The sequence below is a fragment of the Chlorocebus sabaeus genome, chromosome 22 (assembly GCF_047675955.1).
Source record: "Chlorocebus sabaeus isolate Y175 chromosome 22, mChlSab1.0.hap1, whole genome shotgun sequence".
NCBI classification, from domain to species: domain Eukaryota; kingdom Metazoa; phylum Chordata; class Mammalia; order Primates; family Cercopithecidae; genus Chlorocebus; species Chlorocebus sabaeus.
The window spans coordinates 87428408-87442637 of NC_132925.1; the positions used below are offsets into that span (position 1 = coordinate 87428408).

A 14230-nucleotide genomic window follows, 5' to 3' on the forward strand; every position below is an offset into this window, starting at 1 on the left:
ATGGCTGCAGCCTCAGGACGAGGCCGGCTGGAGCAGGGGAGCACTGAGAGGAAACAGAGGGGCGCAGGGGCGGAAGACTGCATGGGCTGTGGGAGGCTCACCGTGGGGTAGGCCCTGATGGCCCTCTCAATGATGTCGTGCACACTGGCCTTCATGCTGCGCTCTACCTCCTGCAGCCAGTCCTCCACGTTGCTGGAGGGGTAGATGGAGAAGGACAACTGCACCTCCTCCCCCTCGGCCGAGTACATGTGCGTGATCTCCAGGTCCTCCTGGAACAGCAGCTGCAAGCAGTGGGGGAGCAGGAGTGGGGTCACCTCTGGTATGCCCAGATGCCCTGGCCACCACAGCCCCAGTGCTGAGCCTGTCCGGTGCCCTCCACCTCAGGAAGAGAGCCCTGACTTCGCGTCCCCCCGAGAGTCTATCTTGGCTGGGCCTTCCCAGGCTGGATGGCCTGCCTTCTCCCCAGCAGTGTTCAGGCCCCAGCCCAGGCCTGGCATGAAGCAGGCTTTGGGGAAGGAGGCTGACTGCCCTGCATGTCCCCAGCCTCCCAAATAGATAAGGGAAGACAAAGCAGGTCACAGGCCTCTGGCCTCATGGGTTTTGCAGTGTGCTGGGGAGACAGGGAGCCCCTGGTGAGTTGGAAATCCAGGGCCCCCAGCCCTGAACTGGAGATTCTGCAGTTGACCTTTCTCCCACAGGCCCCGGGGGTGTCTCCAAAGACCAGGAATGTCATTTGCCACATTTCCTGCTAAAAGGGCTCATCACAAAAGGAGACAGGTTCTCCCTGGGAAGATGCCCCATGCTCCTGGCCCTGAGCCCCGGGCCCTGCTGCCCACCCGGGCGATGTTCTCGAAGCACTTGCGCAGGTGTGGCTGGACGGCCGTGGGGTCCTTTGTCTGCGACAAGATCTCTAGTAGTTCATCATCTGACAGGAAGTAGAATCTGCCAGGAGAACAGGGGTGAGGAATCGGGTCGTGCAGGCTCCCTGGGCCCCAGCTGCCCCAGCACTACGGACATCCCCGCACCCTAGCCTGAGCAGGGCCCTGGACGCCTCAGCCTCATGGGCAGGCAGTGGTGGAGTGGGCATGGGCCAAGTGGCGCCCACCTGGGGAAGGCACTCCGCTTGGTCTCCAGATACTCGCTGAGGCCCTTCTGCACCAGGTCCAGAATCTTGTTGCAGTCCCGCAGGCTGTCCAGCATCCTCAGGTCGGAACACACATTGATCACCTGCAGGACCCGGGCCATGCACAGAAACGGGCAGTGAGCATGGTCCAGGTAGCAAGGCAGGCTCGTCCCAGAGCACCCTCACCAGCCAGAGCCCCTCAGCAGGGACTGGGGAGGAAGATGCAGAAAAATTCTCCCTGAGCCAGTGGCTGCATCCATCAGCCCCACAGAAAAAATTCTATGGTCAAATAAGTTAGAGTTAAACAAAGCTAAAGAGTTTGCTTTGCTGCAGGACTTGTCAGGGCTTCTAAAATGCTAATATGGGCCGGGCATGGTGGTTTACGCCTGTAATCCCAGCGCTTTGGGAGGCTGAGGCGGGTGGATTACCTGAGGTCAGGAGTTCGAGACCAGCCTGACCAACATGGTGAAGCCCCGACTCTACCAAAAAAAAAAAAAAAACCGGCTGGGCGTGGTGGCGCATGCCTGTAGTCCCAGCTACTCGGGAGGCTGAGGCAGGAGAATGGCGTGAACCCGGGAGGCGGAGCTTGCAGTGAGCCAAGATTGTGCCACTGCACTCCAGCCTGGATGACAGAGCGAGACTCTGTCTAAAAAAAAAAAAAAGACCAAATCCTCAGTAAGCCAGCTACCAGCTTTTTCTGTGTAGGGAGGGAAGAGACTAGGAAGCTATGTGACCAGGGCCCTTGGGATCCCAGCTGCCCCTCCCACCCCCGTTGAACTTGCCTCCCGGTTCTCATAGGCATTCTTCATGATCTTCTTCCAGATCCGCTCCATGGTCTGGTAGCGCTTGCTCTCCACAGGCAGCTGCCGGTTGATGTCCTCAGAGCTAAAGATGGGCTCCAGGTAGAGCCAGGACCGCTGACAGTTCAGCCACTCCTCCAGAACCTCCTGGGGAGGGGAGGGGCAGGGAGGGGTGCGATATGGACTGTCAAGGTCCAGGCTGGGGTTTGTCCCCATGACTGAAACATTTCACCCCACCAGCATGTTGGGCAGAGCACTGGACACCAGAGCCAGTGTCTACAGGGAGATTTCTAGATGGTGCTGTCATCTGTGATACTCCAGGGAACAAAGAGGATACAGGGATGCCTGCCCTCCAGAGAAGTCTTACATCCGCACAGGACACCTAAGCCTCCAAAGGAGCTGGGGGAGCTGCTCTTCCAAAGGAAGGAACACACCCACGCCAGCAAAGCCTGCAGTGATAGGAAAGACCTGGAGCCTGGGAGACAAACCAGCCTCCTTCCTGGAAGGACTTCTGGGTCCATGACCCCAGAATTCTCTGAGATCCAATGGGTCTTGAGTGTGACAGTCCTAAAATACTCTCTGAAACACGAATCCAAGAGTGAGACATCTTCAAAATGAGCCATTTCCCCCTTTTGCCTCCAAAATCCCAATTCAGGATGTATCTCTTGTCTTCTTGCATCAGCGCAAACTCACACACTCATCCATTTCTTCCTCATGGGATGGGGGTCACAGTCAGCAGTGTCAGCACTGTGCCAGGCCCTGGTGGGCACTAGGGGAAATAGAAGGGAACGTGGCCTGGTCCCTTCCCTCGAGGGGCCCACAGCCCACTAGGGAGCCAGTTCTGCCTCTGAATCATGGACCCAGCATGTGTAGTGGACTCCGTAAGAGGCACTGACAATGGCCTCGGTGGGAACCCCTTGAAGGAGGGTGAGGGAGATTTGGCAAGGCTGCTTGGTGCTGGGCCTTGGAGGAGATGGAAGGTGGGCATCGAACTCCAGGTCGAGTGGACAGCATGAGCAGAGGGAGACCTGGGACAGTGCTGACCAGCTCAGGCCTCTCTGGGTGGTCCAGGCACACAGAGGAGCCCTCCTCACTTGCTTCTGGCCTTCACCGGAGGTCTCTGAACAGCTCCCAGGGAGGCCGGGGGAAGGGGATATCACAGTCACACCTGCAGGCTGGCCCTGGGACTGCCCTCCAGGGCTCTGTGGGCAGCCCTTGCCTCTGGCCTTGAGAGCCCAAGACAAGCACAGTCCCTGGTGGCCCAGTCCCCTCAACCAAGGTAGCTCCAAATGAGACGAGAATGGAAGCTCAGGACAGGGTCGGAAAGGGCACTGAGGTGCTCTGGGGCCTTGTGATATCTGGCCCAGAAAGTGTCAGTACTGGAGATCCTGGTTGTACCAAGCTCAGGCAGCCCTGGGGAGGCCGGCTGGCAGTTCTCAGGCCCATCCTCAGCCACATTTTGGGACCAAAATACTGCCCCTACACACCCTTATCTGCCTCTTCCTGTAGCTGAACCTCATGGATGGAGAGCCCATCTAAGTTGCCCTCCTCTGAATGCACTGGGGCGGGATCTGCCAGAGAGCCAGGGCTGTGTGAATAGGGGCAAGGCACTGCGACGCTTTGAACCCCACCCGGAGACCATCAGTGACACCTGTGGGTCGGGCTCTCTGAATTGGGGGAGCGATAAGGGAAGGACTGGGGGGAGGGCCGACCTGGGTCAGCTTCAGTTTGTTCTCCCAGGAGTTGATGCGCTGCTCAAAGGGCTTCTTGTAGGGTGAAAATGACATGCTCTGGGTCATGACGATGTGGTCGTCCAGCAGCTGCGAGGCCTCGTCCGGGCTTTTCAGGATGTAGGTGTCTGTCGCCTTGTAGGGCAGTACATTGAACAGGATGGTCGACCACTCCTTCTCCATCTTGTCCAGTGCCTGGGGTGGGGGACAAGCCAGGCTGAGTCCCGGGAGGGGCTGGTCCTGATGCTGTCTGACCAGCCCTGCCCAGGGAAGCAGCAGACAGTACCTGGCCATGACCTCCACATGGCCCCTCTGGCAAATACTCTCAGCTTGTCTGGCAACAAGTCCCATGTGAGCCCTTGTCTGAATTCAGGGCCAATTCACTCTTTTTTTTTTTTTTTCTGAGGTAGAGTCTTGCTCTGTCACCTAGGCTGGAGTGCAGTGGCACAATCTTGGTTCACTGCAACCTCTGCCTCCCAGATTCAAGCAATTCTCCTGCCTCAGCCTCCCGAGTAGCTGGGATTACAGACGTACGCCACCATGCCCAGATAGTTTTTGGGTTTTTATCAGAGACGGAGTTTCACTATGTTAGCCAGGCTGGTCTCGAACTCCTGACCTCAAGTGATCCACCGCCTTGGCCTCCCAAAGTGCTGGGATTATAGGCATGAGCCACTGTGTTCAGCCCATTTCACTCTTACACATGTGCTGCATGTGGTTGTACACACATGTTGGGAGGCAGCTAAGATTAGCAGGAGTGTGGGCGCTGGTCTCACCTCCGGCATTTACTGTGTCACCCTGGCCAGTTGCTGAACTTTTCTGAGCCTGAATTGATGTATGTTTGTTTTGTTTTGTTTTGTTTTGAGACAGGGTCTCAGTCTGTCTCCCTGGCTGGAGTGCAGTGGCATAATCACTGCTCACTGCAGCCTTGGCCTCCCAAGAAGCTGGGACCACAAGTATGTGCCACCATGCTTGGCTAATATCTTAATTTTCTGTAGAGATGGGGGTCTCCCTATGTGCCTAGGCTGGTCTCAAACTCCTGGGCTCAAGTGATCCTTCCTCCTCAGCCTGCCAAAGTGTTGGGATTTACAGGCGTGTGTCACTGCACCCGGCCTGACTCAATCTGTTAAATTGAGGCTAATGCTATCAGCTCCTTCCCGGGGCTCTTGAGAGGAGTAACTGAAGAATAATAGCAATGGTGGACACTGTCAAGAACTCTATGTGCATTATTAACTTACTTAATAGAATGCATCTCAATCCCTGGGCCTCATGGCCCCAGGGATGGGGCTTATTACTGTCATCCTCCCAAGTGGCTGTGGTTGCCAGAGCAGGAGGCCAGGCTGTCTGGCAGGGCCTGGCTGGGGTGGCTGGGCCCACTGGTGGCTGCCCACCTGCTCGATGGCGTACTCCTTGCCAGCCACCTCAGCCACCTTGCTGATGCTCTCGATATGGTCCTGCAGGTTCATCTCGAGGCAGCGAGCAAAGGTCAGGTTGGCCTTGGGCCTGATGTTGATGTTGATCTGGTTGGACAGTATCTCCCAGTGCCGGTTCTGCATGCCAGGGTTGCGCAGTCCCTGGATCAGCGGGATGTATGGTTTGAACTCCTCGATGCGGGCCCGGATGTCCAAGGCCACTTCCTGGCAGGCTGCCGGGTAGGACAGAAAGGCATGAGAGGCAGGCGGCAGAGGCAGGGAGGAGGAGATCAGCCGGCTTGTCTCCCTACCTGGCATGTCCTTGAACTGCTTCACGCACTTGTGCATGGTCTTGAAGGCTTCAACCACGTTCTTCTCCAGCTGCTCGGCATCAATGGCAGAGAGGGGGTCATTCATCCAGCTCTCCGACCAGCGCAGCCAGTCAGAGGCTGTGGTCCAAAGGTCCAGGTAGGGCTGGAACTCCTTCACCATCCTGGAGAGCTTGTCATACTGCAGGGACAGGAAGGCAGGGATGGGGCTGTCCTGGGACACTCCCCAGTCTCTCTCCATGCTGCCCCTTCTTGGGCCAGGTCCTCTCCCTCTCCCTTACTCCTGGCTGCTGTCCCTGACCCTGCCGCCACACACCTGGGCCTGGTCTCCCTTCTTCTCTTCCCACCTGAGATCTGGGCTCTGAGTTGTTGCACAGGCCTGGGCTGACCCTCAGGCCCCCTGCCTGGTACCAGGGGCCTCCTCAACCTGAGGGCCAGGGTTGGGCTATCTCCACTCTGCAGCCTGCTGGGTCCTGCCCCCAAATGCCAGAGCCCTGCCCCCTGGCAGCTGCATCTACATGAGATGCTTCCTCAAGCCTGGGGGGATGGGGGAAGGGTGCCTGCAGGAGGCCTACGTTGGTGATGGGCAAGCCGAAGATTCGCTCGCGGTTGTTGTAGAGCATGGCCAGCTGCTGGCAGTCCTTCAGCTGCTTCTTGACGCGCCGCACCTCGTTGGCGATCTCGTGTGCTCGCGAAATCTCCACGTGGATGGAAAAGCCAGCTACCACCAGCTGCAGGCCAAGGAGCAATGGGTCAGATGCCCCTGCAGCCCTACTTGTGTCCACGCCTTCCCATGCAAACCCAGGGAACCAGAGGTCCCAGGACATCCACTCCTCTCATTTCTAAGGAGGTTGTTCTCCTGGAGTGAGCAGGTTCCTCACAGAAAGGCCAGGGGAGACCCAGTGCCCTGACACTGTGCCCACTGCCCAGTGGGCCACCAAGGACACAACAGAAGAGCTGGGAGCTTTACTACTCTGAATCTTTCTGGAGCTTGCTGCCTAGGCATCTCTTTGGCCTTTGGGTTCATTCTTTCAGCCATTTATTCATTCATCCATCTGCTCACCCATCACATGTTGATTCAGCACCTCCTGAATGCAAGAAGTGAGGCCAGGCCCTGGAGAACTGTGTGTGCGTGTGATGGGGGGGGGGGGGGTGTCCAGCACCAAGCCTGCAGCTGTGCCCCACCTGCAGCCCTTCCAGCTTCTCTTGGAAGTTGTTCTGATCCATGATCTGGATTTTGCGGAACTTCTCCTCATCCTCCACATGCTGCTGCTGCACCAGCTCTATCTGCCCAAGGATCTTAGAAGGCCAGTTGCTGGCAATCCATCTGGCCGGGATGGGGGTGGGGATTGGGAGAAATATCGCGGCTGAAGTGGTGGAGTGCCAAGGCCAGGCAGGGGCATCCCACCAGGCACCCAGGCAGCCAGAGAGAAGGGGGATCAGGGGAAATCCAGGCAGCTGTGGAGGCCCCTTGGGGCCAGACAGCTGGGAAGTGCAGGTGAGCTGGGAGGCACTACTGCCACCATCAGGGAGGCTGCCCTGCCCACTGGGAGCTGCAGTCTGCATCCAGTGAGATGCAGACCCAAGGTGCCCAGTGCAGTGATGGGGACCAAGGGGAAGTGAGAGGAGTGAGGCTGAGTTCCCCTCTTAAGCCTCAAGGGCCAGAGGGGCCTTTCCTCAGAGGAGGCAAAGCCACAGTTTCTAGCCAGGGCCCTCAGGCCAGCTGCCTTCAGGTCAGACCAACTCCCTTTGCCCAGCTGACATAGGGGATCTGTGGGATGTGGGGATTCCATCTGCAGCCGGCCTAGGGATGCTGACCCTGGGGGAGCTCCCCCTGAGCATCCGGGCGCCCTGTCTGCCAGTGTCTCCCTCTCCTGGGCAGGGCCCTGACGGTCCTGACTCCCCCAACACCTGTGAGGCAGCAATGGGTGTGGGGTCTCTGGCAGCCTCAGTAAGGCTTGGTTGGAAAAGGGCACCTAAGGCTGTTTCCCACAAGGCTTTTGACTTGGGTGGGGACAAATGCCCCTCTCCAGGGACTGCCCACCAGGCTAAGCTTTGCCTCTCTCGGTGCTCCCAAGAACCCCAAAGGGCACCAGCCACAAACAGGAAACCCTAGGTCCACAGTAAAATATGTGTGTCAGGCTGGGCGCGGTGGCTCACGCCTGTAATCCTAGCAGTTTGGGAGGGCAAGGCAGGCGGATCACCTGAGGTCAGGAATTCAAGACCGGCCTGGCCAACATGATGAAACTCCATCTCTACTGAAAATACAAAAATTAGCCGGGCTTGGTGGTGGGCACCTGTAATCCCAGCTACTCAGGAAGCTGAGGCAGGGAGAATCACTTGAACCCGGGAGGCAGAGGTCACAATGAGCTGAGATCGTGCCACTGCACTCCAGCCTGGGTGACAGAGCAAAACCCTGTCTCAAAAAATAAACAAGCAAAATGTGTGCCAGGCCACTGACAGGACAGAGACAGGGTTGGGGAGCCACTGAGGCCAAGAGGCCCAAATGAATTCCCTCTGCCCCACTGGCCACCTGGCCCTGGCTGCTCTCGGCCCATGTGTGGAGCCCTGGCCTCTGGAATCTCAGTGGGGTGTTTCTGGGGAGACTGTACAGACTGTGGCAGCTGGGGCATTTGGGAGCCTCTGCAGCTCGGCAGCTCCCCTCACGCTCCAACCCGCACCTGGCATGGGGGTCAAGCTCCCACTCACTTGTCATTGAAGTCATCTGAGCTGAGGTTGTAGAGGAAATCATCCATGACCTGGTAGTCATCCATGACCTTCACAATCCGCTCCTGCACACACAGGTGGTAATGAGACTGCACGTGTGCCAGGGAGGGGTGGGTAATCGGAACCTGGCTCCCCAGAGAGGCGGGTGCTAGAGAGGAGCTGCTCTCTTTCAGATCGGGGAGGCCTGGGCCGGGGGAGGAGGCCCAGGGTGCAAGGGCAGCATCAGGCTCAGGGTTCTAACAGCCATGGCCACCACACCTCCAGCTTCCATCCCCCGACCCCCAGACAGCAGAGCTCTGAAGCCCCGGCTCACAACCCCCTAAACCCCATCTGTCCTCTGTCCAACTACCTCACCCTCAGCCTCCTGGGTCCTGACCTCCCAGTCCGTGCCTGACCCAGCCCTCGGACTCTTAACACCAGCCCTGTGCCTCCCTGGCCCCAGTGCCCGTGTGCCTGCCTCACCTCCAGGCCCACCAGCCTCTCCGGGATGCCCTTCATCCACTCTCGCAGCTCAGCCAACTCCTCAATGCTGTTGGGTTTCTCGTAGATCTTGTGGCTGATGCTGCGGAACTCCTCGCAGATCTGGCAGTGGGAGGAGGCGCTGGGGAGGGCAGCGTGCTGCTCCCTTGCCTTCCCTCGCCTGCTCCTCCTCCTCGGTCTTCCGCATCTCCCAACAGGTAACTGTCCCCTCCCCCAAAACACCCTGTGGTGCTTTCCAAGAGGGGTGCTCCTGGTGGGCTCCCTGGGTTGCTGAGGACTGTCAGTGGGGCAAGGGCGTGACTCGGCACACCTCACCCTCCCAGCCTCCTCCAGCCCTATCAACACACGCAGGGCTTCTGAGGCCTGCACTCGAATCCCCTAGCTCCATGAAACAAGTCCGTCAAGGGTGTCCTTCGTGAGGCTTCCCAGGCCTCTACAAGTCTGGGGAAGGAGGTGGAAATCTCCATTTCCTGGGACTTCCCATATGGGACAACTCCCCGCAGACAGGCAGGGATGGGGCAGGGTGATTTCCAGCTCCTTCCCTTGGCCTGGGCGTCCGCAGACACCCCAGACCCTGCCTGGGGACATACTGCCGTGTATGTGAGGGTCCGTGTGTGCTGCTGTGGTCACTGAGGCGGGGCAGGTGGGCACTTACGCTGTCCACCTCCTTGTGCAGGTTCTTGGCAAGGATGTCCAGCATGGAAGTGGCCAGGGCCTTGCACTTCTTGGACAGGCTCTGCTTGACGTTGTCAGTGTTGATGTAGAAAGGCCCAATGATGATGCTGCTGGGCAGCGAGCTGTCCAGGATCTCCTTCTCCTGCAAGTGGGTAAGCACCACCTCCCGCACCTCCTGGGCCAACAGGCCCTGCGTCTGGTAGGCTCTGAGGACAGCAAGCACATGGGAGGGGGCAGAGGACGGTGAGCAGAGTGGGCAGGGGATACACATGCACAGACACACGGACATGCTCCAGCGCACATGGGCACACATACGCACTTGAGGAAGGAGGCAACGTCATTGTTGTTCAGCTCCAGGTATTTTCGGTACTCCTTGGCATAGGCCTGCAGTGGGATCATGGCCTTGGACACAGCACTGGCAATGGTGGCCCGTAGCTCTTCCACCAGTGGCTCATGAAGGCCCACCGACTCCAGCAGGGGGTCACCGCTGATGAAGATGTCCTCCATCACCAGCTGCGGAGGGAAGGCATGGGGCAGGGCAGACCTGGATGAGCCAGGGGGTGAATGGGCAAAGGGGAGATGGGGAGTCCTCCCGAGGAGCAAGCAGGGGCAGGATGTGGCCTGAAGCCTAGTGGGCAGCAGGGTGCCAAACACAGAGAGCGGGGATGCAGGGGGAGGAGGGAGTTTGCTGTGCTGTCTCTTTGCAAGGCAAGAAGCCCCTGTGAGGCCCACCAAGGGGCAGCATCTTCCTCTGCCTGGGCATGACTCTGCCTGGGCCTGACTCAGCCCAGGACCAAGGGAAGGTGCAGAAAAGACAACCGGGTGATGAAGGCTCTGACTGACCAGCAAGGGAGACAAGAAGGGCTAGGGTTAGAGGGGCTCTTGGGCCTGGAAGTGGGCTGTGTGCAGCTGGGTGTGTGTGCAGTGGCAGTGACTGGTGGGGACTTTGGACAGAGGGTCTGTATGTGGAAGCCAGCCCGTGTCCACCTCTGGAGATGAAGAGAGAGGCCAAGAGCTGGGTGGGATCAAGAGCATGGGGTCTGCATCAGATCTGGCTGTAGCAGCAGAGGTCCAGCAAGCCCAGGGTTCAGATCGCAGTTCCGACACTTGGCAGCTATGCAAACTTAGGTTAACTATTACACTTCTCCAAGCCTCACCTACAAAATCTGACACTAGCAGCTACACAATCTTAGGCTATTACACTTCTCCAAGCCCCACCTACAGAATGCGAGGGTTAGTAGGTCACAGTGCAGCTTGTGATGAGCATTAAATGGGATACTTGAGAGTTACAGGGCTGAGCGTGCTGCCTGCCCGACAGGAGGCCTGTGATACAGTTGAACTGCAGCAGTACCCCGAGCTCAGGGAGCCATCAGCAGCCAGGGCAGCAGGTGCATGGGGCCTGCTCAGGCTGTAGCATGTACCTTCTCCAGCTGGGGCACAGCATGGGTGGCCAGGATGCCCTTGTCAAAGAGGTTCAGCAGAGATGTCTCAAACTGCTCCAGTGGGGTGCTATAGTGCACCCCGGAGCTGTCCAGCACCAGGTCCACAATGAACAGGGGATTCTTCCGGGGCCTGCAGGCAATAGCGGGTTGACTGTGGGCAAAGGCCTAGGAGGCCTGTGTGCAGGGGCGGCCCTCTGTCCTTCTTGCCAGCGCTATGACTCTCAAGCCTCTTCATGCACAATACTTGCCTTCTCCTTCCTCCCAGACACCTCCAGGTTATCAGACAGGAAGACCCAGGCCAACCAAACAGGTTCCTCTGCTCCTAACATGCCCCGAGGTCCACAAGCGCCACAAGAGAGGGAGGCTCCTAACCCCTGTGCTGAGGTTGCCAGGGCCTAGGCATTGTGGCCCCCACACTCTCCCTGGGAGCCCATCTTCCTTGGCTTCACATCTCCGTTACGAAGCAAGAACCAAGCCTGGATCCCAGCTGGGGCCCTCTGATGGTTTCTAACTGTACTTAGAATAAATCCAGCCCCCAGCTCAGACTTCAGGAGGCCCCGTGAGATCTGGCCTGGTCCCTGTGAGCTCTCCCACTCCATCCTGAGCAGCCCTCCCTCCCCTCACCGACTCCAGCCACACTGGCCAGCCTTTCCTTCCTCAACTGTGCCAGGCTCATCCTCCCCTTGGTGCCTCCGCCCATGCTGATCTCTCCACCTGTACCTGCCTCCACCTTGCATCACCTCACAACTTGTTTCTTCTTAACATCTCAGGTCTTGGCACAGATGCCTGACCCCCTGGCAAAGGCCCACCCCCAGTGTCCACCATGGCCCCTGCCAAAACCGGCAATGACTGCGTGTATTTATTTATCTGCTTGCTGCCTGTCTTTCCCATGAGACCAGGGACTGGGCCTCTCTTGTTCCCCTAGAACCATGCATGGTTCACGGCAAGTGCTCAAAGAATATTTCTGCACTGAGTAACTCAATGATCGAGTAAATGAAGGTCACCAGAAGCAATGCAAGCCAGGGTTGGTGGGACATTGTCCAGCAGACTGCAGGGAGCTCAGCTCTGGCTCTCCCTAATGCCTGGGACCTGTCACGGATGGGCACCCTGGCCCTGGTCCTCGACCCTGCTCCATCCCAACCACTGGGGCCTAGCAAGGAACAGTTCTGGTGTCAAGAGGTGCCTCCTCCCAGCTGGGCCCCACCTGTAGGGGCTGTTAATTAAGTCGTCACCCCAGACCATGTCATCGGTGCAGTTAAGTACGCTGCAGCAGGCGTCACTGATGAACTGTGAGAAGCTGGCAAGTGAGTCCTGCACCAGGAAGCGCAGCGTGTCCTGCAGCATGTACTTCACCAGCTCCATCAGCTTGTGCAGCTTGGACATGAGGTACACTTCCCAGTTGGTCTCGTAGAGGTTGTACCAGCCCTTGCTCATGTCACGCAGGCTGCTGCGCATGGCCACCTTCAGCGAGCTGATCCAGCTGTCTTTGAGGAACATCTGCACCTGGAGTGGCCACAGGCATCATCACATGGCCACCCTGGGGACCCACCACCTAGAGCTGCACTTAAGGACTCTACCACCAGGGCGCTTGGGGTGGCTCAGGGCTCATCTGACTGCAGAGGGATGTCCCCTACCCCAACTTATTGCCAAGCCCTGCCAACCAACAGCCTCATGTGACCCTGGGGGCTCAGGGCTGCTGGGCGGGGAAGGAGGGAAGAAAGGAGGAACGGAGGGAGGACAGGGCAGCAGAAGTGGGACTTTCCCTCCAGGCATGAGAGAGAGACAGAGACCCAGAGAATGAGATGAGAGAAGCAGAGAGACAGAGAACAAGACTAAAATGGGCCGAGAGGGAAAGACATAGAGAATGAGGCAGAGACACAGAGACAGAGTGGAGTGTGGAGGGGGTGCACCCCCACCTCCCTCATACCCCAATCCACAGGTCAACATGGGGGTGCCTGAGGTTCCTGCTCCCCCTTCTAAGACAAGGGATCTGCTTCAGAGGCAACCAGAGTTGGGATGGAAAAGGTTTGGAAAGAAAGCCTGCCCTGGTTTTCCCTTTCTCTCCAAGAGAGCCTCCAATAAGGTCTCCAGTAAGGTCTAGGAAGAGGCTGAGGCTAGGTTTTGAGAAAAGCAGGGGCTCACAGCCTCACCACGTGGCCCATTGACCCTGGCCTTCTGCTGCGGCTCAGAACTGTGCCTGCCAGCTCCAAGGGTCTGCCCTGTGCTTGCCCCTCTGTGCCCTTGATGCCCACAAACCTGGGAGAAGGTCTGTGACTGGATCTGCTCAAACTCCTCCAGTCGGCTGTACTTGGAGAGGTTCGAGTGGAACAGGGACATGGTGGTCACCTTGTTGCACTCGGCCCTCACCTTGCTGAGGGCCGTGATGACCTCTGGCCGTGTGAGCAGGGACACGAAAGTGAAGTCCTCCTTCTGCTCCTGGAAGTGGTACTTGGGGACACTCACCAGCCCTGCAGGGGTAGAGGCCAAGGGCCAGGATCAGACCCTACCTGGCCAAACCAGGGGACAGGACAGATTCACAGGGTGCTTGATGGAGGGCTGTGACTCCTGCCTTCTCCCTGAAGAGTGACTGGAGTTCCCAGAGCCCCGCCTTTCCTTAGTTTGCCGGAGTGGTGCTGCAGCTTTTCAGGGAGGTGCCTACTCTGAGATGGGTAAAAGAATTCCTTCCAGGACCCCCTAGTCACAGGCTCCTCTGAGAAGTAGATGAGAACTGAGAACCCTCTCCTCATCCACTCCTGCCCGTGCTGCACACAAGCTCAAGGTCTGTCCACAGCCTGCCCTGGGGCACCAAGGAAGGAAAGGGTGGGTACCAGGACCTCTCGGAATGCCCACTGTCCATACCCCAGCCTGCGTCCTGAGTACATGACAAGCAGGAAGCTGAGTCTAGGAAGGTTGGCAGGTGAGTTGAAAGCAAGGAGGGTTCTCGGGCCCCGGGGTCCTGCTCTGAGACTCGGTCTCCTCTCTTGCTACTGGAGGAAGAAGGACTATCCTCTAGGTCAGATCAGCAGAGCCCCTTCCATCTACTGCTGCAGCACCATTTCCTAGTACACATTCACCTTGCAACTTCTGTGCTATTCCCACTAATATGTTCAAAAACAGCCTTCTTCCCCTTCCCCCCATCCAGAGCCCTCCAGGCAGGAGGGAGAAGTGAGACAAGTGCTGGGGACAGGGGAGGTGCAGGGAGTGTCGGGCTGATGATGTCCACAGTGGCAGGGCAGACGATCCTGGAGGGGAAGGTGGGAGGGGGCTCTGGCCAGGTGGATGGCCATGGGTCCCGTCTTGGTCCAGTGACCCTCACCTTGCTCAGGCACCTGCTCCTCCTCCTTCTTGGGGAGGGTCACGTAGGAGAAGGTCTGGGGCTTGGAAGAGACAATGTGGTCAAAGTTGATTTTGTTCATGCTGCGCTCATAGTCCAGGCTCACTTCTCTGGCGAGACTGCTGAGGTGCTCTAGAACCCTGCCCATGGAGATGAGAGATGGGGGAATCAGGGGCTCCAC

At 58.1% G+C, this 14230-nt stretch overlaps 1 protein-coding gene across 1 annotated transcript in view; it reads right to left on the reverse strand.

The window, feature by feature from the left end:
- The window catches only part of DNAH1 (dynein axonemal heavy chain 1), an 81576-nt gene that overhangs the window by 41425 nt on the left and 25921 nt on the right, over window positions 1-14230 (reverse strand). Inside the window, exons 8-24 of the mRNA XM_038003844.2 lie at window positions 14032-14189; window positions 12972-13183; window positions 11920-12218; window positions 10695-10845; window positions 9593-9786; window positions 9254-9479; window positions 8581-8700; window positions 8101-8183; window positions 6577-6718; window positions 5967-6122; window positions 5374-5572; window positions 5042-5295; window positions 3636-3848; window positions 1906-2070; window positions 1106-1227; window positions 837-942; window positions 102-281 (exon numbers count right to left, since the gene is read on the reverse strand). Of these exons, the coding sequence (XP_037859772.1) occupies window positions 102-281; window positions 837-942; window positions 1106-1227; window positions 1906-2070; window positions 3636-3848; window positions 5042-5295; window positions 5374-5572; window positions 5967-6122; window positions 6577-6718; window positions 8101-8183; window positions 8581-8700; window positions 9254-9479; window positions 9593-9786; window positions 10695-10845; window positions 11920-12218; window positions 12972-13183; window positions 14032-14189 (2980 nt within the window). The remainder of the gene's footprint in view (window positions 1-101; window positions 282-836; window positions 943-1105; window positions 1228-1905; window positions 2071-3635; window positions 3849-5041; window positions 5296-5373; window positions 5573-5966; window positions 6123-6576; window positions 6719-8100; window positions 8184-8580; window positions 8701-9253; window positions 9480-9592; window positions 9787-10694; window positions 10846-11919; window positions 12219-12971; window positions 13184-14031; window positions 14190-14230) is intronic.